The sequence below is a fragment of the Gadus macrocephalus genome, chromosome 9 (genome assembly GCF_031168955.1).
Source record: "Gadus macrocephalus chromosome 9, ASM3116895v1".
In the NCBI taxonomy this organism is placed as follows: Eukaryota; Metazoa; Chordata; class Actinopteri; order Gadiformes; family Gadidae; genus Gadus; species Gadus macrocephalus.
Genome location: NC_082390.1, coordinates 10,033,009 through 10,056,174, shown reverse-complemented (window position 1 = coordinate 10,056,174; position 23,166 = coordinate 10,033,009). Strand labels below are relative to the sequence as shown.

General features: G+C 49.9%; 1 protein-coding gene across 2 annotated transcripts in view; it reads right to left on the bottom strand.

Annotated features, from left to right (window-relative positions):
• cadps2 (Ca++-dependent secretion activator 2) overlaps nt 1–23,166 on the bottom strand; it is a 59,584-nt gene that overhangs the window by 18,679 nt on the left and 17,739 nt on the right. For both annotated transcript variants that reach the window (XM_060060611.1, XM_060060612.1), the window contains exons 7-14: nt 22,608–22,719; nt 20,988–21,127; nt 19,062–19,128; nt 18,289–18,397; nt 17,796–18,002; nt 11,359–11,498; nt 7,257–7,444; nt 1,326–1,427 (exon numbers count right to left, since the gene is read on the bottom strand). In XM_060060611.1, coding sequence (XP_059916594.1) covers nt 1,326–1,427; nt 7,257–7,444; nt 11,359–11,498; nt 17,796–18,002; nt 18,289–18,397; nt 19,062–19,128; nt 20,988–21,127; nt 22,608–22,719 — 1,065 coding nt within the window. The remainder of the gene's footprint in view (nt 1–1,325; nt 1,428–7,256; nt 7,445–11,358; nt 11,499–17,795; nt 18,003–18,288; nt 18,398–19,061; nt 19,129–20,987; nt 21,128–22,607; nt 22,720–23,166) is intronic.

Genomic DNA, 23,166 nt, shown 5'->3' with positions numbered 1-23,166 from the left:
TTCTAACCTGCCTTCATGATACATATGATTTATTTAAAATGCGTATTTTATATATTTATGATATGTTTATGTGTACATGTGTATTTGTTAAAAATATAAGCTAGATATATAAGATAGAGAGCACCCTGAAAGTGCTTGGCACTTGGTTCTATTAACATCCTTACTGAAAAGACAGCAATATATTGTTGTTTCTCTTTCTTCTGACAAATGTACTTGTCAGAGCATCTGCTAAATGCCCTAAATGAAAATGTTAATAACAGTCACCAATCCTAAAGATTAATTCCAAGATGATAAACAAAGGTTAACTTTAAAACATGAACGTATTTGTCGTGAAACAATAGCGAGCTTTGAGAGCACTTCACCAACTTCCTGAGGAGGAGCCAGGCTAAACCAACAGATCACAGAGTCTCATGTTAGCAGAATCCTGTCCATTGTCTCCAGCAGAGAGACCTGCTGGACCCGCTCTTCTCTCCCCCCCTCCTCCCCAGACACCAGGGGCCCTGGAGGGGCCGGTCAAGGGCCCTCCAGGGCCTGTTGTTTCTGAGTTCCATACCTCCAGGACCAGCGGTGGGGGGCGGCAATTAGCCATGTTGTCTCTACCGCTAGTATCTCTACCTCTGGTATCTCTACCTCTATCTCTGGTATCTCTTCCTCTGGATCCTCTGGTATCTCTTCCTCCGGTATCTCTATCTCTAGTAACTCAACCTCTGGTATCTGTACCGCTAGTATCTCCATCTCTGGTATCTCCACCTCGGGTATCTCCACCTCAGGTATCTCTCTCTGTGGTATCTCTACCTATGGTATCTCCACCTCTGGTACCTCCACCGCTTGCATCTCCACTGCTTGCATCTCCACCTCTGGTATCTCTTTCTCTGGTATCTCTATCTCTGGTACCTTTGGTATCTCTAACTCTGGTATCTCCAGTATCTCTATCTCTGGTATCTCCAGTATCCTCTATCTCTGGTATCTCTACCTCTGGAATCTCCATATCTGGTATATCTACCTCTGGGGTCTCCATCTCTTGTATCTCTATCTCTGGTACCTTTATCTCTGGTATCTCTATCTCTGGTTCCTCTATCTCTGGTACCTCTGGAATCTCCATCTCTGCTATCTCTATCTTTGGTACCTCTGGTATCTCTATCTCTGGTATCTATACCTCTGGTATCTCTTGTACCTCTACCTCTGGTATCTCCACCTCTGGTATCTCCCTCTCTTGTTTCTCCTTCTCTGATGATGGGCTATGGTTGCCAGGGTGAAGCATTTAGGTAGGGTGATTTCTATGGTTACCAGGGTGTCGTGATGGAGTAGGGGGCTGCTATGGTTACCTGAAGTGTGTGATCTGGTCCTGGAGCAGAGACATGAGGCGCAGCCTGATGACCTCAAACTGCTGCTTCTCCTCCAGGGTCACTGTGGACACCCCATCTGGCCTGGAGAAACACACACATGCATGTTGTAAAGGTAACCACACACACACACACACATACATACACACGTCTGTTGTCAAGGTACCCACACAACCACACGATAGTGAGGGTGGCGAAAGTGAGCGTGGTGAGAGTGAGTGTGGTGAGAGTGGGTGCTTTGAGAGAGTGTGGTGAGAGTGAGTGTGGTGAGAGTGGGTGCTTTGAGAGTGTTGTGAGAGTGGGTGCTTTAAGAGTGAGTGTGGTGAGAGTGGGTGTGGTGAGAGTGGGTGTGGTGAGAGTGAGTGTGGTGAGAGTGAGCGTGGTGAGAGTGAGTGTGATGAGAGTGAGTGCTTTAAGAGTGAGCGTGGTGAGAGTGAGCGCAGTGACTCCGGAGGGAACACAAAGAGTAGCTGATGGAGGAGAGCTTCATTAAGGCCCCTCCCAGATCCTCAATAGCACTCTGGCAGGAAGGGAAAATGCAATCAGCCCCCTGCGCCAGCAGCCTTGACTTCCGAGGCGTCTAAAGAATGAAGTGGCCTCTCCAACGCGGCGCGAGGGGGTTGTTAATGACTCGTTCTTCTCCTTAAACGCCTCCCATTGGCTGCGACGCCTGCAGCAGAAACAAACCCACACCTCTTGTGAGAGCTTAGCCCTGATGAGAACACCGCCGCAAAACAAACGCACCTCTTGTGAGACCTGAGTGACAGGCCCACAAAGCGCCATGACGCGCCCGGAGCGGGGGTCGGAGGAGAGGAGGGCGGACCGGTGGAGGAGATGGGAGGTGGATCGGTGGGTGGAGGTGATGGAGCTCTTCTGATGGCCTCTCATCAGGCCAACTTTCACCTCCCCCTAATAATCATATTCACAACCGCTGATAACAACAACCTCATGATGAACCCTCCTCCACTCAGAGCCCCCGGCCTCAGAGGGGTCTCCCCTCGGCCTCAGAGGGATCTCCCCTCGGCCTCGGAGGGGTCTCCCCCCGCGGGCAAAGGGGGGGCTCTGTTTTGTGTGTCCAACATCAGGGGTCCTCCTCGCTGTCCTCTACAGCCAAAAGGCCTGGAGAGGAGGCTAGTTAGCAGAACTCCTACACCTCCCATCTCTTGTTCCCTCAATCTGTCACTCCTCCCCCCTCGGCGAGCACCAGTTAACCCGGGAGGAGCAGGGGCTGGTGGAGGAGGTGGGGCCGGGGCTTTCATGTGCGCTGAAAGGAGAGTGGGGCCTGAATACAACGAGGACAGCAGAACAAGCCCTTTTGTCTCCTAATCCCACACTTCACACACTCCAACCTTGACCCGCGTCCTCGTTACCGACACACAAAGCTCACAAAGCCCAGGTCTGCTCCTCGGCCGTTCTCAGCCGCCCAGCGACAGCCGTCCGCTCCCGGTGCCTCGTCTTGACTGAGGCCTTTCGGGAGGATCTCGCTCTGTACACTCATGGGTGGCGGGCTGGCCGCCGGCCAGGGGCTGCCATAACGTCAGAGGGAGAAATAACCAGCGCAGCCTCTTTCACAACTCCACACTCTGTATGTCAATAACATGCCGTGCACTGCCAATAGCGTCCATCATGTCTGTGCTGTTGACACGAGCCGCGACTCTTGTTTTGTCTACAGCCGTGTTCTGTGTGCTTCTGATTTGAATGTTTTAGTCTTTACTCCCTGCTCCTTTCCAAAAGTTGACCGGCGGGTTAATAAAGTGCTTCAGGAGAGTGTGGGTCCGTGTGTCCGCTAGTTAACCGGCGGGTTAATAAAGTGCTTCAGGAGAGTGTGGGTCCGTGTGTCCACTAGTTAACCGGCGGGTTAATAAAGTGCTTCAGGAGAGTGTGGGTCCGTGTGTCCACTAGTTAACCGGCGGGTTAATAAAGTGCTTCAGGAGAGTGTGGGTCTGCCTGCATCGCTGCTGCACGCTGCGGGCAGCAGCTGTGTCGCCATCTCAGACACATTGTTGCTGCTAAATGAAGCGGTGCAGCGCAGCGACACGCACACACAGACACACACACACACACACACACACACAACGGCACGCACACACTGCCACCTATACAGGCATTGCACACACCAACACCCACACACAGCCACGCACAAACAAAGCCACACACCGCCATGCAAAGCCATGCACACAGGAGCGCACACACAACCAGGGACACACACAGAGAGCCAGGCATACATGAACACACCTCAACACACACACACTGCCCAGCGTCATGCACACACACACACACACACACACACACCACCAAGCACACACACACACACACACACACACACACACACACACACACACACACACACACACACACACACACACACACACACACACACACACACACACACACACACACACACACACACACATTCGCACGCCTAACTTGGCACTGCGCCCGTGTGTCCTGGCAGTAGGGTTAGGAGGTAGGGTTAGGAGGTAGGGTTAGGAGGTAGGGCTAGGAGGTAGGGCTAGGAGGTAGGGTTAGGAGGTAGGGCTAGGAGGTAGGGCTAGGAGGTAGGGCTAGGAGGTAGGGCTAGGAGGTAGGCCTAGGAGGTAGGGTTAGGAGGTAGGGTTAGGAGGTAGGGTTAGGAGGTAGGGCTAGGAGGTAGGGTTAGGAGGTAGGGCTAGGAGGTAGGGTTAGGAGGTAGGGTTAGGAGGTAGGGTTAGGAGGTAGGGTTACAGAGTCAATCTAGAACATAGGTGTAGGGTTGGGAGTAGGACGAAGTGGAGGTGGAGGGTGGAGGACGAGGTGGCGGATGAGGAGGTGGAGGAGGAGGTAGAGGAGGAGGAGGTGGTAGAGGATGAGGAGGTGGAGGAGGAGGTAGAGGAGGAGGTGGAGGAGGAGGTGGAGGATGAGGTGGCGGATGAGGAGGTGGTAGAGGATGAGGAGGTGGAGGAGGATGTGGAGGAGGATGTGGAGGAGGAGGTGGAGGATGAGGAGGTGGAGGAGGATGTGGAGGAGGAGGTGGAGGATGAGGAGGTGGAGGAGGAGGTGGAGGATGAGGAGGTGGAGGATGAGGAGGTGGAGGAGGAGGTAGAGGAGGAGGTGGAGGATGAGGATGTGGAGGAGGAGGTGGAGGAGGATGTGGAGGAGGAGGTGGAGGATGAGGAGGTGGAGGAGGAGGTGGAGGATGAGGAGGTGGAGGAGGAGGTGGAGGATGAGGAGGTGGAGGAGGAGGTAGAGGAGGAGGTGGAGGATGAGGAGGTGGAGGAGGAGGTAGAGGAGGAGGTGGAGGTAGAGGAGGAGGTGGAGGATGAGGAGGAGGAGGTGGAGGTGGTTCTGTCGCCGGGTTCCGCCTGGGCGCTCAGAGCGATGAGACGCGCGGGGAGGGGAGTCGGGGTGTGATTGGCAGGTGACGGGGTGGGTTGGTGGCGGGGGAGGGGGGGGAGTAAAGCGCTCCTGTCACATCCTGTGTGCGCGTGTCACATCCTGTGTGTGTGCGATCTGGACGGAGAGGCTCTGGAAGGATGGGAGCTGACAGGTGAGAGGAGACGGAGCCCTGCCCTGAGGGGAGGATCACACACCTGGATACACACACACACACACACACACACACACACACACACACACACACACACACAAGTGCACGCAAAAACACGCTCACACACAGTAGAACCAGGACTATATGGTATATCATGATAGTCTAGTGGTCAGGATGTTTAAGACCAAGCTTAAAAGGTTCTGGGTTCAATCCCCAATGTCCACATTCAACCTGTAGTCATCCTACAGCAAGATGACCTCTGACCCCTACCTGCTCCTTAATGACCTGTCTCCGTACTGCCTAACCACGACCTGTTCCATAATGACCTGTCTCTGTACTGTCTAACCCCTACCTGCTCCTTAATGACCTGTCTCTCTACTGTCTAACCCCTACCTGCTCCTTAATGACCTGTCTCTCTACTGTCTAACCCCTACCTGTTCCTTATTGACCTGTCTCTCTACTGTCTAACCCCTACCTGCTCCTTAATGACCTGTCTCTGTACTGTCTAACCCCTACCTGTTCCTTATTGACCTGTCTCTCTACTGTCTAACCCCTACCTGCTCCTTACTGTACAGTGGATTGAAGGCTCTACTGAATGCCTCCATGGTAATAACAGCAGTTGTGTATGCTGATGTTCATGTTTAGGGGTGGACAGATCTTCTCAACTGACAAAAAGCCAACCCCCCCCCTTTGTTAGGTGAACCATCCTGCTCTCTAATTGGCTAAATGAACCATCCTGCTCTCTAATTGGCTAAATGAGGAGACAAAGAGCTCAGGCACAGATGCTAGTGATTAGCGCAACACAGTACAAGTGCAGGGTAATGCAGAACTTAGACTGCTAACAAGTGGCTATCGCTAGGCTAGGCTCTACCTCTCCCTTGCTCTCTCCAAAGTCAATTATAAATATTGTGAAATGTAAAATGATAAATCTTAAACCTCTTGTTAATGTTGTAAATGGAAGCATGTTGTCAGTGTTTACATGAGATCACCAGGTCACCTGATGGTAGAATCACCAGATCACACCAACCAACAATGATAGTGTTTATGCTCCCGATGTGAACACAACTTTGTAACCTAATTTCTGAGCATCATTAATTCCATTTTTCTATGTTTTAATTGTTATTGCTCTGCATGTCTTGCAAAGAAAATAACTTGAGATCATCGAAAAACGCAAAGGCTTGTAATTGTTGTTCCTAGAAGTGATCTGTTCAGTTGTCGTGCAGAAGCTGAAGTTCCAACGATATAAATATTCCCTCCTAACAGATCACTGGTGGAGGGCTGGAGGTGGACACCTCGTGTTGGTCCTCTCGTCTATTCCTGGATGAAGACTTAACAGCCCGAACAGCAGACCAGCTGTTTGTTTTTGGCTTCATTTACCTTCTGGTTCTTATTTTGTCCAATGTATTTTTTGGACTTATTTGAGAAGTTCTGAATCCAGTTAAAGAAAGATCAGTCACTCAACTTAAAGTGTGACTTGTCTTAAAGAAGAAGTATGATAATATTACTGCTGGACGACTGAATCTGTTATGAGGCTGGCGTACGGAGGAAATAATCACGGGAGGCTTTCTAACACTTCCTCCTGAGGGTTCACACGTTCCATCGCACACATTTAGCAACCAGCAACATTACAGAGAGCCAATAGGAACACAGCTCTGCTCAACCCAGCCAATCCCTGCTCAGCTCCTGCAAATGCAGGGAGCAAGTTCAAGTTCAGATATTCGTGATTTATTTTCAAGAATAAAAATGGTTCAAAATCGATCTGTCTATATCTATCTGAAGATCTATCTATATCTAAGTCTGTCTGTAAATACAGTACATTTAAATAAAATAATCAATCTAAATAAATAATCTAAATAAATCTATATTTAATTATCTATCTGTAGATATATCCAACTATCGATCTCTAGATATCTCTATATATAAATGTATACATATCGATATCTATTTATCAATAGATATATCTATATATAAATGTAGATATATTTATCTATCTATAGATATATATCTATATATACGTGTGTGCGTGTCTGTGTGTCTGCGTGAGTGTGTGTGTGCATGTGTGTTACCGGTTGCCGTGCGTTCGTGTTACCGGTTGCCGTGTGTGTGTTTCTGTGTGCGTGTGTTTTTCCAGTTGCCGTGTTTCTGTGTGCGTGTGTTTTTCCAGTTGCCGTGTGTGTGTGTGTGTGTGTGTGTGTGTGTGTGTGTGTGTGTGTGTGTGTGTGTGTGTGTGTGTGTGTGTGTGTGTGTGTGTGTGTGTGCATGCGCTCGCTCATGCGGGTGTGCGTGCGTGTGTGCTCGGTTTTACCGGTAGCCGTCTGTGTGTGTGTTACCGGTTCCCGTGTGTGTGTGTTACCGGTTGCCGTGTGTGTGTGTGTGCATGGTGTTACCGGTTGCCGTGGATGTGGGAGGAGCAGAAGGCGTAGCTGTAGTGCAGCAGGGTGGGGTCCACCAGCGAGCTGCTCTCTGCGTACTCCATCAGCTCCGTCAGGTAGGTGAGGTGGCGCTGGCAGCCACGCACGCCGTAGCGCGCGCAGTACTCATCTAACACAAACACCTGGCCGGGGCTGAACCAGCCCTGCACACACGCACGCACGCGCACACACACGCACACGCACACACACATACACACACACACGTTAATACAGACATACAAATACACACACATTAATACACACATTAAAATACACACCAACACACATTGTTATACAAACACACACCAACACACATTATAGAAACACACACACACACACACATTAAAATAAAAACACACAGACACAGATATTAATACACACATAAAAATACACACACACATGTATGCACACAAGCACACATACACACACACACACACGCGTATAGCGATACACATACACGTATACAGACACACACATATACAGACGTAAACACACGTATATATACACACACACACACACAACCCGTGCATAGAGACAGACATACCCGTGCACACACACTCAAAGACACATATGCAGACAAACACATATACAGACAGAAACACACACTCACATGTTAAACTGATCTTTCCATTTCAACAAATGTATAGTATATATCAATACACACACTTATATATTTAAGAATATTATTAATATTGAACATATATAAATATTAAATAAATAAATATGAGAGAGACAGAGAGAGAGAAAGAAAGAGACAGAGACAGAGAGAGAGAGGGACAGAGAGAGAGACAGAGACAGAGAGAGAGAGGGACGGAGAGAGAGAGAGAGAGAGAGAGAGACAGAGAGAGAGACAGAGAGAGAGAGACAGAGACACAGAGAGAGAGACAGAGAGACAGAGAGACAGAGAGAGAGAGAGAGAGAGAGAGAGAGAGACAGAGACAGAGAGAGACAGAGAGAGACAGAGACAGAGACAGAGAGAGAGAGAGAGAGAGAGAGAGAGAGAGAGATGGTTTCCAGTTATTTATTGGAGCGTTACACTGAACGGTTTCCGACACCTCGGGGGGGGCAGAAGAAGAGAAAACTGAAAAAAAAAAAGAAGTTGTTGCAGGAATAATCTCGTTCCAGCATTTAAACCGCGGGGGTCAGAGGTTAACCCGTCAACATTAAATGCGTCGGGAGAGAGGGGGAGGGAGGGAGGAAGCGGGGGGGGGGTCTGGCAGGCGCTTGGGAGACAATAAGGTGAGAAACGGAGGGATCTTCATTAGTCAACCCATCGCGCCGGTAATCACTAAATTAGGCATGAAACTTACAAGGCTAATTAAGATTCCTGGTGGAAGCAACATTAGCACATTAGCACCTTGGCTGTGATTCCCCCCACCCCCCTACTCCTGCTTTAAGACAACTGACAAACCGCATCCTTATCCCCCTCGTGAAAGATCTACATTCCCGCGCGTTCAAACCCTTATTTCCTCCTCTAGTCCAACGGCGGAGCGGAGTAGTCCGCCATCAGACTCCAGCCGCCCGCCCCGGCCCTCGCTCTGTTTCATGTGGGCTACGCCGTTCACGCCTATGGGCTCGCCCCGAGCCCGTGTACGGGAGTTAGAATAACATATCGGTCTGTTTCCTCCTCAGGGCCGGGCAGACCAGGGCCTGCCCAGTCCTCCTCAGACCGGCTCCTCCTAAGGCCCGGGTCTATGGAGGAGCAGGTTTGAGGAGGAGCAGGTTGAGGAGGAGCCGGTCTGAGGAGGGGCAGGTCTGAGGAGGCCGAGCTGCTCTCTGAGGTCCCGCTCGCCGCGTTCTTCACGCTGTGGTCTGGACGAGGACGGTGTTGTTGTTCTGAGGAGAACAGCCTCCTGCCTCGCCTGTCATCGCTGGCTTCAGCTTGTTCATTTATTCGTCTTCTGTCTCCTCGTCTCCGGGAGCGAGGAGCTATTAATATCACACCAGCGCGGCGTCAACAGACAAGATGTTCGTCTGCGACAAACAGATGGCGAGCTCCGGACTTGGCTGCGTCCGCTCAATTAGAGCCTAACGAGCTGGCTGCCTCGTTAGTGCTGCCAGTTGCGCATGTAGCGCTGTCAGGGAGCGTGCGGTCAGCTAGCCGGAACCAGCTAACCAAACCAGCTCACCAAACCAGCTCACCAAACCAGCTATCCAAACCAGCACACCAAACCAGCTAACCTGAACCAGCTAATCAAACCAGCTAACCAAACCAGCTAACCAAACCAGTTCGCCAAACCAGCTCACCAATCTAGCTCACCTTAACCAGCTCACCAAACTACCTAACCAAACCAGTTAACCTGAACCTGCTAATCAAACCAGCTAACCAATCTAGTTTGCCAAACCAGCTCACCAATCTAGCTCGCCTTAACCAGCTCACCAAACTACCTAACCAAACCAGCTAACCTGAACCTGCTAACCAAACCAGCTAACCTGGAGCTGCTAACCTGAACTACCTCACCTTAACAAGCTAACTAAACCAGCTAACCTGAACCAGCTAACCTGAAGCTGCTTACCCAAACCAGCTAACCTGAACCATCTTGCCATAACTATCTAATGTAAACCAGTCCGTCAGAACTAGCTAACCTGAACCAGCAACATAATCATTAATCATCATAACTGGTTAATTGGCTAAATAAAAAATACGCTAGATAACTTAACTTTGCCTTGCATCCTTCCCCACTGATCAGCCAATCAGAACCCCTGACTCATGGTCCTCTCGCCCCGTTAGCTAAACTAATTCACTTTTATCAACAAGTCTCCACTTTGATCCTCTCCATTGTTCTTTCCAATTAGCTTAATACGAATATCTTAATTTCTCATAATACCAAGATTGCATTCCTTATTAAAACCTCTTTATTCCTTATTCATAAAATTCTTTATTCATACAATTATTTCACTGCTGTGTTGTAGGGCATTATGTAACTAATGCTGATGAAAAATAGATATTCATATCTTTGAAGTAGCAACACTGGTAAAGCTCTCAGAAGTACTAACACCTGTAGTCCTCTGGTAAGTACTAACACATGTAGTACTCTGAAGTACTAACAATTGTAGTAGTCTTTGAAGTACTAATACTTCAAGTGTTAATACTTCCCAGAGTACTACAAGTCTTAGTACTTCAAAGAGTACTACAATGTTAGTACTCTGGGAAGCACTAACACATGTTATACTCTGAAGTACTAACACATGTAATACTCTGAAGTACTAACACTCGTAGTACTCTGAAGTACTAACACTTGTAGTCCTCTGAATTACTAACACTTGTTGTACTCTGTGAAGTACTACCCCTTGCATTAGGCCTAGATTGTTTCTGAGTACTGGATTCTTCAGTTATTGGGTGTCCCTGTGTCTGTGTGTCCCCCATCCACAGCAGAGGCCCCTGGCCCCTCCTCCCTCACCCTGGCCCCTCCTCCCTCACCCTGGCCCCTCCCCTGCAGCAGTGAACCCTAGTCAGGCTGGGGTCAGGGTCTTGTTTGGGACGGTATTGATTAGCCCGTTCATCCCTTCGATTTGTGTGAGAGAGAACATCAGACATCTGTCGTCTCCCACGCAGCCCGCAGCCCCATTATCCCGCTGACAAGGCCGGGCTAACAGTATGCTAAACAGGCCATGCAAACAGTGTGGAGAGTACAATAAGAGAGCTAACTAGGCTAGGCTAACAGAATATAAAGTAAGATAAAAGAGCTAACAAGGCTAGGCTAACCAAAAATATAGCAAAGTAGAAGAGCCAACTGGGCTAGGCTAACATATTACATATTAAAGTTAAGAGCTAACTATATTCAAACCAAATATATGGTCAAGTAAAATAGCTAGCTGGTTTCCATTTGTGGGCCCACCAGTGCGTTCTGGTGTTCCAATAGACTCCTGTTAGGACCTGAGACCCAGAGAGACGGTCCCTTTAGGACCTGAGACCCAGAGAGTCCGGTCCTGATAGGACCTGAGACCCAGAGAGGTCCGGTCCCTTTAGGACCTTTTGGCTAGGATCAGACCCGGGTCCTGGCACCGGGTCTGGTCGGGGGGTCAGACCCGGGTCCTGGCCCCGGGTCCGGTCGGGGGTCACAGCAGGGGGTCCTACCAGGCAGGAGTAGGAGTCGTCCATGCGGTGGCGGAGGGTGAGTCTCTGCAGCGTGGTGAAGAGCGCCGCGTGGTCCGACTCACACGGGTCTGCAGCCACCAGCGCCTCCACGCCCTGCTGCCGCGGGACGGGGTCCGCACCTGGAGCACAGGCGCACACACACACACACACACACACACACACACACACACACACACACACACACACACACACACACACACACACACACACACACACACACACACACACACACACACACACACACACACACACACACACACACACACGCACGCACGCGGGGAACAGACAGAAACAAACACAGAACACCCACACACACACAGAGGAAGGAGTGTGTTTAGCGGCTGGAAGTTGTGCGCTTCCTGTCCTCCAACACGTCTTCACACAGCCTTCGCGCCTGGCCCGCCTCGGCCCCGCCTTGTGAATACTAACTGGCCTGCCGCTCTGTTTTGGCGCCGTTGGCGTTTGGCGTTCGTGGTAAACATGTCCCACCTACGTTGGCGCCGCGCCGCTGTGAAACACAACGCTACAGCGAGGCGCTAGCGGGGGCGGAGTCAGTGCTCCACACGCTACGCTGTGAAGGGAAACACAGCACCGCCCACAGCACCACCCGCAACAACACCAGGCAGGACAGCGCCGCCCAACAGCAACGGCCACAGCAACACCTCCCAACAACACCGCCCGAAGCACCACTTCCCTACAACACCACCCTCAGCACCACCTCCCAACAAAACCACTTCCCCAACAGCACCAGCATGCAGAACAGCACCGCCCGCAACACCATCCGTAATAACACCACCCAGAAGCACCACCCACAGCACCACCAGGCAGCACCTCCCTGCAGCCTCGGCCTAGCTCATGCAGATGCATCAGAAAATACACTGAGTGGTGAAATAGCTTTTAGAGAGGAAGAGGAGGAGGAGGAAGGTGGAGTGAGAGAAGAAGGAAGTGGAATAGGAGGAGGAAGAAAAGGAGCAGAAAGGAGGGGGAGGAAGAAGAGGAAGGGGAAGAGGAGGAATGAGGAAGAAGGAGTAGGAGTAGGAGGAAGAGGAGGAGGAGGAAGGAGTAGGAGGAGGAGGAAGGAGTAGGAGGAGGAGGAAGGGGAAGGGGATGGTTTGGTTGGAGAGTGAGTGGTTGGCGACCGCAGGTACTCGGCACACGGCGCTTCGAGCGGCAAAAGAGCGGGAAGCCCTGCTCCTGGGGTCAGGGGTCACAGGAAGCAGAAAGACGAGCGGGAGGGAAAAGACGATCCTTTCTGATAAACACAGAGCGGCTCTCTCTCTAACAGACACTCGCGCCCTTACTCGCTCTCTCAAACACTTACTCTCTCTCCCTCCTTTCAGCGGTGCAGTTTTACGGACGCACAAAAGACGCAGGCCTCGCTCTCCCCGCCGCCTGCGGCCCGTGACCCACACCGGCGTTACTGATTGCTTTTATGTCACGTTGTGAAAGCGTCCGGGCGCCCGGCTGGCGTCTTGTGTTGCCGTAGCGCCCAGAGAAACACTCTCTGCTCACTCCCCGCCTTTGTCCAAACTCATAAAAAGATGGCAAAAGTGAAACGGGAACAATCAGGGCTCTGAATCGATGCGTCCCTCTCGGCGGCGTGGCCCATTGTCGCCCTGCCTCGTGCCACGCCAACATGTAGGTCATTTTGCATTCGTTACCTCGGAGAAAACGAGCAGTGGCTTAATGCGGTTTGGAGAAAGAGAGAGGAGTGGGCGAGACGGAAGAAAGGAGACAAAGAGATATAGATTAGTGGAGTTATTAAGAGGGGGGGTGTATTGATTGGAGCAGGAGCGGGGGGGTTGGGGGGGGGGGGTCGCGTGAAGCCAACTATCAGCTCTGAGGGGCGGGGGATTGTTTAGGACTCATATCTATAGTCCACTTTAGTTATGTCTCCGTGTGTTTGTCTGGGTGCACTCGCCGTTGTCTCCTGTGTGTGTGTGTGTGTGTGTGTGTGTGTGTGTGTGTGTGTGTGTGTGTGTGAGCATTTGTGTGCTGTGTTTTCCTGTGTGTGCGTTTGTGTGTGAGTGTGTGTGTGTGTGTGTATATGGGTCTGTGTGTGTGGATGTGTGAATCTGTGTGTGTTTGTGTGCTCCAGTTTATTTATAAAGCGCCTTAACAAAAACAGCCCTCTTTGTAGCAAAGGGCTGAACAGATAGTTCGACAGTAAGTCGATACTCCATGTGTACAGACGTCAACAAACACACTGACCCACACACTGAATGTGTACAGACAACACACACTGCATGTGTACAGACACACACACACTGCATGTGTACAGACACACACACACTGCATGTGTACAGACACACACACTGCAAGTGTAAAGACAACACACACTGCAAGTGTACAGATTACACACACTGCAAGTGTACAGACAACACACACTGGAAGTGTACACAAACTGCAAGTGTAACGGTAACACACACTGCATGTGCAATGGCAAGACACACTGCAAGTATATAAACAAACACACATTGCATGTGTGTTAGAGTTTACACGTTTTCCCTGTAGATCCTCCATCTACATACATACATATCAATATATGTATTCATATATATTACGTTTTATGACCATTTAGGGCTGTAGTAGGCTACGCAAATTAATATACAGTATATAAATAATAACAATATAACATAAACGAATAATATTACGAAACTATACCAGTCAGAATGACTGGTATAGTCATTCTGACTTTACCATTATCTAATAGAAATCCATTTGAATCTACTGCTAATTTAGACAATGGATGGGACCTTGGGTGTCTTGAAAGGCGCCTCTAAATGAAATGTATTATTATTATTATTATTATTATGTGTACAGACACACAGCCTATCATCGCAATAAGGAATTATGCACTGCAGCAAATACAGGAAATAACACAAGGACATACACCAAAAAAATAAAAGAAAGGATGGCTAGGAGGTCTGGTTCTGAGGACTAGCCCAGGGTTCTGCTGGGGGGTGAGGGGAGAGGAGGTCTGGTTCTGAGGACTAGCCCGGGTTCTGCTGGGGGGTGAGGGGAGAGGAGGTCTGGTTCTGAGGACTAGCCCAGGGTTCTTCTGGGGGGTGAGGGGAGAGGAGGTCTGGTTCTGAGGACTAGCCCAGGGTTCTGCTGGGGGGTGAGGGGAGAGGAGGTCTGGTTCTGAGGACTAGCCCAGGGTTCTTCTGGGGGGTGAGGGGAGAGGAGGTCTGGTTCTGAGGACTAGCCCAGGGTTCTTCTGGGGGGTGAGGGGAGAGGAGGTCCAGACAGGGGGGCTTTAACGTAGGGATGTGAAAGCGGCTCTGTAGGAGACAGTGAGGGTAGTTCTCTCTCTCTCTACTTCTGGTTAATATCCTGGCATTGTGAGGGTGCCTGTGTGCGGATGTGTGTGTGTGGCTGTGTGAGTGTGCCTATGTGTGTGTGTGTGTGTGTCTCTGTGTGTGTGTTTATGTGTGTATGGTGCGTGCGCTCAATCTCTTCAAATCCATTTCATGAGGGTTTCATGGTTATTGTCACGGAAACCGCCACATCCATGTGACACAGACATCTGAGTGAGAGAGAGAGAGAGCGAGAGAAGGAGAGACAGAGAGAGAGAGAGAGACGGAGAGAGAGAGAGAGAGACAGAGAGAGGATTCGCTAGTGAAGCGATGTGTTTTGATGCGTGTGTTAGAGCGCAGGAGCTACATTGGACACACACACACACACACACACACACACACACACACACACACACACACACACACACACACACACACACACACACACACACACACACGGCGGCAGCAGGATGGAGGGCTGACAGGTCGTCACGTCGGGGGATATCACGCGTGTCACGTGTCACGGTTCACCGTCTCCCCCCTCCCTCCCCCCCCTTCCTCCCTATCCTCACACCCCCCGGGGTGGCTCAGCAGGGGTCGCGACCCCTTCAACAGTCCGTCCCGAGTCTGTTTCCGATCAGGCACCAAATGGCTTGTCATCTCTACTTATCAGAGGAGAAGCAGATCCACCAGACCCAGTCACCTGGTCGCCGCGGTGACACCAGTCACCTGGTCGCCGCGGTGACACCATCACCTGGTCGCCGTGGTGACACCATTACAACACCACGTTAACACCATCACTACATCTGCTCCACCACGTTACCACCATCACTACACCATCACTACACCACGTGAACACCATCACTACATCTGCTCCGCCACGTTAACACCATCACTACACCACGTTACCACCATCACTACACCACGTGAACACCATCACTACATCTGCTCCACCACGTTAACACCATGTTAACACCATCACTACACCACGTTAACACCATCGCTACACCACGTTACCACCATCACTACACCATCACTACACCACGTGAACACCATCACTACATCTGCTCCGCCACGTTAACACCATCACTACATCTGCTCCACCACGTTAACACCATCACCACACCACGTTACCACCATCACTACACCACGTGAACACCATCACTACATCTGCTCCACCACGTTAACACCATGTTAACACCATCACTACACCACGTTAACACCATTGCTACACCGCACTTCATCTGCTCCACCATGTAAACACCATCACTACACCACGTTAACACCATCACTACACCACGTTAACACCATCACTACACCACGTGAACACCATCACTACATCTGCTCCACCACGTTACCACCATCACTACACCACGTTAACACCATCACTACACCGCACTTCATCTGCTCCACCACGTTAACACCATTACAACACCACGTTAACACCATCACTACACCGCACTTCATCTGCTCCCCCACGTTAACACCATCACTGCACCATGTTAGCATTAGCACCATCACTACATCTACTCAACCACGTTAACACCATCCCTGCACCACGTTAACACCATCACTGCACCACGTTAACACCATCACTTCATCTGCTCCACCACGTTCACACCATAACCCGCTCCACCGTGTTGAGAAGCGACCACACAACTGGAGGTATAGCAGAGACGGTAGACATGGGAGATTCAGTAGATGTGTATAAATAGGGTAGTTCTGGTAGATACTCTCTACACAGCCAGTGTTCCCTCTTACCCTCAGGCCGCAGATACAGAGCCCCTACAGTAAGGACAAACAGAGCCCTGTCAAGTTTTGTCCCGGCATCCATAAGACTCCTTGAACTGTATCCTCTTGTTTTAATACCTGGAATCTTTTTAAATTATTTATTTATTTATCCTCCACTATGGAGGTAATAATACTATTTATTTATTAGGCTTAGGCAAGGATTTTTATTTGTTATTTTCTGCAGGGCTGATGGTGTATGTTTGCGAGTGTGTGCGTGTTTTTCTTTTGTTTATTGTGTGTACTGTTGGGTATGGACACACCCCGCTGCTCCTCCACATCTGAAGTTCCTAACGGAAAAATAAAGTAATTTGAGATATGGGAAGGTGTGGTAGACATAGAGATATAGATTTAGACACCGAAGGAGACAGGATATGTTGTCGATAGATGTTAAAGGTGTGATAGATATCTAATAGTTAGATGTAACTGATATCTAAAAGATAGATGTAAGATGTATTAGATATCTAATAGATATATAGAATAGATGCAAAAGTGGTATAAGATCGTTGTAGTAGATGGTTATAACTCATAATAGATAAATTAGATGGATATAATAGATATAATAGATGTAATAGATATCTAATAAATAGATGTAATAGAAGTATAAGGTTGGTAAATAGATAGTTATAACTTATAATAGATGTATGTGGTAGATGTAATAGATATCTAATATATAGATGTGGTAGATGGGTTGCAATAGATAGATGTAGATGTAATAGATATGTAATATGTAGATGTGGTAGGTGGGTTGCAATAGATAGATGTGGATGTAATAGATAACTAATAGACAGATGTGGATGTAATAGATAACTAATAGATAGATGTGGATGTAATAGATAACTAATAGATAGATGTGGATGTAATAGATATGTAATAGACAGATGTGGTAGGTGATGGGGTGTAGTAGGTGCAGTAGCTGTGGTGAATGCAGAAGCATGAGTCCAGTAGTTTGTCTAGCGTGGCTCCCTGCCTAGAGGCGGCGTTCTTCAGGTCTATTTTCTTCCTCACTTCCAGACAAGACAAGAGGAGATGTTTTACGTTGGTTAGCGGTGAATTGAGGCGCGTGGAGAAGGGAGAGAGCCCTGATTACTCTGCCTCACGTCGGGACCATGGCAGGAAGTTGGTCTTACCAGCGGAACTGAACCTCATCTCAAACAATCAGAGCATTACCGCCACGACTCTCTGGCCCGCCCCCCCAACTTCCATACCCCATGAGGCGGTGGACCAGGAGGAGGTGGTGGTGGTGGACCACAGTGTGGTGGACAATCACATGACAGGAGGATGTTCACGTGACAGGAAACATCACGTCAAGAGAGGAGGCGGGCGTACCGGTGAGTGATGCCTGCTTCTGATTGGCTCCTCGGCCATTGGGGTGGTTCTTCCTGCTGTGGGCGGGGGGCACGGGCTTGTAGGACTGCCCGGTGCCCCGGTACAGGGCCTGGACCCACAGCACCCGGTCCTGCTCGTCATCGCTTGCAAAGGTCACCAGCTCGCCCTCCCGCACCGCATTGAAGAAGACGGCCCCGCCCTGCAGACCTGTGGACAGGACCTGCTAATGACTGACAGGTGGGCTAACAGCTGGACTAACAGGTGTGCTAATAGGTGTACTAATAGGTGTATTAACAGTTCTATTTCCTACCTGACTGGTGTGTTTACCGGTGTATTGAAAGGTGTGTTTACACAGGTGCATTTACAGGTGTAATAGAGGTGCATTTACAGGTGTGTTTACAGGTGTATTTAAAGGCGAATTTCCTACCCGACATGTGTATTTACAGGTGTATTTACAGGTGTATTTACAGGTCTGATACAGGAGAATTTCTACCTGACTGCGGTTCACAGAAGTCAACGGTGTAGCCGTCAAGCTGCATCAACTCCTGAGGCTCTGCTTTCTTCGCTCGGTAGCTGCACATGGCGAAGGTGTACTGGCTCACCTGGGGGGTCAGAGGTCATGCTGAATTAAACCGTCTTCTTAACCCCTGCCCCCAGGTCGAGTCACAAGGTAGTTGCTGTGGCTAGGGCTAGTGGTTAGGGTCAGGGGAGGTAGCCAGGGCTAGTGGTTGGGGTCAGGGGAGGTAGCTAATGCTAGTGGTTGGGGCTAATGGTCAGGGCTAGGGGTCATGGCTAGCTGTCAGGGTTAGTAGTCAAGATTAGTGGTCAGGGCAAGTGGTCAGGGCTAGCAGTCAGGGCTAGCTGTCAGGGCTAGCTGTCAGGGTTAGTAGTCAAGGCTAGTGGTCAAGGCTAGTGGTCAGGGCTAATGGGCAAGGCTAGAGGTTAGTGCTAGCAGTCAGGGCTAGTGGTTAGGGCTAGCTGTCAGGGTTAGTCGTTAGGGCTAGTGGTCAGGGCTAGCGGTCAGTACTAGTGGTCAGGGCTGAATTTGCCTTATTATTTTGCTTTATCTAAAGCAAAGTAACTGTGACCCAAACCATCGCCATTGGGGTTAATAAAGTATGGTGAATAGTATGAGTAGTATAAGCGATCATGACGATGTGACAGCGTGAACCAGGTGACACATGAGCCGTTGGGAGTGCCACTAAATGTTTTTAGTGTCCTACACATTTAAAAAGGTGGACCGGTGGATGTTGGTCTTCTGTTTACCTGAACAAGAACAAAATATCTTCTCTTCCAGCGTTTCCACACGCGCTGACCCAGAGCGTGCAGATAGCTGTCAAAGAACAGAGAAAGCTTTTAAATAAATCTCTCGTTCCGTCTGCATGTGATAAAAACAACACTTTAATTTAGCAGTGAGTCATTAAGACGCAGCCACAGATCCTCACCGAGAAAGAGGGAAACAGAGCGGGAGTCAAACACAGGCCAACAGCGCCCCCAGGTGGACACATGACACCACTACAGCCTGATAGATTTTTACGGGTGAACGCTAAAGTAAAGACCAGAACAAGTTCATATCATAACTTAGAGTCTGCACAAATATATATTACACCAATCTCTCTCTCTCTCTCTCTCTCTCTCTCTCTCTCTCTCTCTCTCTCTCTCTCTCTCTCTCTCTCTCTCTCTCTCTCTCTCTCTCTCTCTCTCTCTCTCTCTCTCTCTCTCTCTCTCTCTCTCTCTCTCTCTCTCTCTCTCTCTCTTTGCAGATACTAAAAGCGAGCGAGCATCCGTTGGCACTGTGTGTGTGTGCGCGTGTGTGTGTGTGTGTGTGTGTGTGTGTGTGTGTGTGTGTGTGTGTGTGTGTGTGTGTGTGTGTGTGTGTGTGGGGTCAACTGAGATGCAATAACTGGCTGGAGAGCCACTTTAAAATTAGAGAGACTAAACACACAGGGTGTGTGTGTGTGTGTGTGTGTGTGTGTGTGTGTGTGTGTGTGTGTGTGTGTGTGTGTGTGTGTGTGTGTGTGTGTGTGTGTGTGTGTGTGTGTTGTCTCTCTACCAATTAGAGCAGCATCATTAAAAAGTGACCCAACAAGGAGACGCTCCAAATGTTACAAGCACCAGCTGTGACCTCCTCTCTCTCCTCCTCCTTCCTCCTCCTCCTCACTCTGCTCCTCCTCTTCACCTCCTCCTCTCCCACAATGTTGGACCTCATGCAGAGCCGCACGCACGCACGCACGCACACGCACACGCACACACACACACACACACACACACACACACACACACACACACAGGGTTCTAAGTGTTGTTCTAAGCGTTGTTCTAAGTGTGGTTCTATGTGTTGTTCTAATTGTGGTTCTAAGTTTGGTTCTAAGACTCTCAGATCTCCAACAGGACAACATTTGTTCATTGAGATCTTGCCCATAACAGAACCCCCAGCTCTGAAGTGAGTGCTGCCTCGCTGGGTGTTTGATGTAATGTCTCAACTCCCTCACTAGGGGGACTTTACTGGGTGCGTTTGGTTGTAATGCCTCCCTCTACACTAGAGAACGGCCTTTACTGGGTGTGTTTGGTTGTAATGCCTCCCTCTACCACTAGAGGGCGGCCTTTACTGGGTGTGATTGGTTGTAATGCCTCCCTCTACCACTAGAGGACTGCCTTTACTGGGTGTGTTTGGTTGTAATGCCTCCCTCTACCACTAGAGGACGGCCTTTACTGGGTGTGATTGGTTGTAATGCCTCCCTCTACCACTAGAGGACAGCCTTTACTGGGTGTGTTTGACTGTTATGCCTCCACACCACTACTAGGGGATGGCCTCCCTCATCACATTGAGCATTGGTCCTCTGTCTTCTTCATGGTTTCTTACATAACATATGACAATTTCTTCTCTTTTTTGTGTTGCCATGGAGTCGTGAAGTGGATATATTATGGAAGTCATGTGACCCCCCGGTGACCCCATATCAGAGAGGGGCTACAGAAGATCAGATTAATAATTACAAAGACCTCTGGCCAACGGGGTTAGACAGTACAGAGACAGATCATTAAGGAGCAGGTAGGGGTTAGATAGTAAAGAGACAGGTTATTAAGGAGCAGGTAGGGGTTAGACAGTAGAGAGACAGGTCATTAAGGAGCAAGTAGGGGTTTAGGAGTTTGTCGAAAATATTGGATCCGCGGTGGTAGTGTTGACTCCCTTACCCACAATGCTTCATGTTGGGCGGTTTGTCCATGCGGACGGCCAGCTTGATCCTCAGGTCCGAGTCCGCACTGTTCTTGGAGACCGTCATGCGGTGGAGCTCTGGCTGCTTGGGTCCGTTGGGGGTCGGGTTCAGGACCACCTGATTGGAATCATTACCGCTACTTTACACTGAGGATCATTACCGCTACTTTACACTGAGAATCATTACCGCTACTTTACACTGAGGATCATTGCCGCTACTTTACACTGAGAGTCATTACCGCTACTTTACACTGAGAGTCATTACCGCTACTTTACACCGAGAGTCATTACAATACATTACGCTGAGAGTCATTACTGCTACTTTACACTGAGAGTCATTACAATACTTTACACTGAGTCATTACAATACTTTACACTGAGAGTCATTACAATACTTTACACTGAGAGTCATTACCGCTACTTTACACTGGGGTCATTACAATACTTTACGCTGAGAGTCATTACCGCTACTTTACGCTGAGAGTCATTACCGCTACTTTACACTGAGAGTCATTACCGCTACTTTACACTGAGAGTCATTACCGCTACTTTACACTGAGAGTCATTACCGCTACTTTACACTGAGAGTCATTACCGCTACTTTACGCTGAGAGTCATTACCGCTACTCTACACTGAGTCATTACAATACTTTACGCTGAGAGTCCTTACCGCTACTTTACACTGAGTCATTACAATACTTTACGCTGAGAGTCATTACTGCTACTTTACACTGAGTCATTACAATACTTTACGCTCAAGGATCGATACATACAGTGTGTGCAGTGTAACCAGGCATGGCTAGGTATATGTCCTGTAGTGCAGGGGTTTAGTATAGGGCTGATCTGTGTGGTGACGGGGTGTGAGGGGTGTATGAGGGGGTGATGGTGTATTGAGGGGGTGAGGGTGTAGTGAGGGTGTGAGGGGTGGAGTGAGGGGGTGTAGTGAGGGGGTGATGGGTGTAGTGACAGGATGAGGGTGTAGTGACTGGGGGTGAGGGGTGTGGTGAGGGGGTGATGGGTGTAGTGACAGGGTGAGGGTGTAGTGAGGGGCTGAGGGGTATAGTGAGGGGATGAGGGGTGTAGTGACAGGGTGAGGGTGTAGTGAGGGGCTGAGGGGTATAGTGAGGGGATGAGGGGTGTAGTGACAGGGTGAGGGTGTAGTGAGGGGCTGAGGGGTATAGTGAGGGGATGAGGGGTGTAGTGACAGGGTGAGGGTGTAGTGAGGGGCTGAGGGGTATAGTGAGGGGATGAGGGGTGTAGTGACAGGGTGAGGGTGTAGTGAGGGGGTGAGGGGTATAGTGAGGGGATGAGGGGTGTAGTGACAGGGTGAGGGTGTAGTGACAGGGTGAGGGTGTAGTGAGGGGGTGAGGGGTATAGTGAGGGGATGAGGGGTGTAGTGACAGGGTGAGGGTGTAGTGAGGGGCTGAGGGGTATAGTGAGGGGCTGAGGGGTATAGTGAGGGGATGAGGGGTGTAGTGACAGGGTGAGGGTGTAGTGAGGGGCTGAGGGGTATAGTGAGGGGATGAGGGGTGTAGTGACAGGGTGAGGGTGTTGTGACAGGGTGAGGGTGTAGTGACAGGGTGAGGGTGAGCTCTCACCCGGCCCAGCTCCTTGTCCTCCAGCGCCAGCACCCCGGTGCTCTCGGTGAACAGCTTCACCTTCACGCAGGGCAGCGGCTGGGTGCTGGAGAAGTCTCCCTGGGTGCCCCACCTGCAACACACACCCGTCACTACACAACTCTACTACACACACCCACACAACACAACTCTACTACACACACCTGCAACACACACCTTGTTACTACACAACTCTACTACACGCACCTGCTCACAGATTTATCATGCAATCTGCATGACACTTGTAGAGAGAAATACCGAGAGCTACTTCGAGCCCCGGGCTTAGGCCCGAGGCTCTCTGCGGGGCTCCTATGATCCTCTGGCCTCCTCTGGCTCCGGGCGCTGCACTTGGACCAAGTAGGTGTGGCCTATGTGACGTGGGCGTGGCCTATGTGACGTCTTAGCTGCGGCTTCCGCGTCTGTCTTAAAGATGCTGCCTTCTGTGGCTGGGGTAGATATTACAGCTTGTATGTTTGATCCTGCTCCCTTGTGTCTGTGTGGGGGTAATGCAGCTTGTGTGTTCGATCCTGCCTCCTAGTGG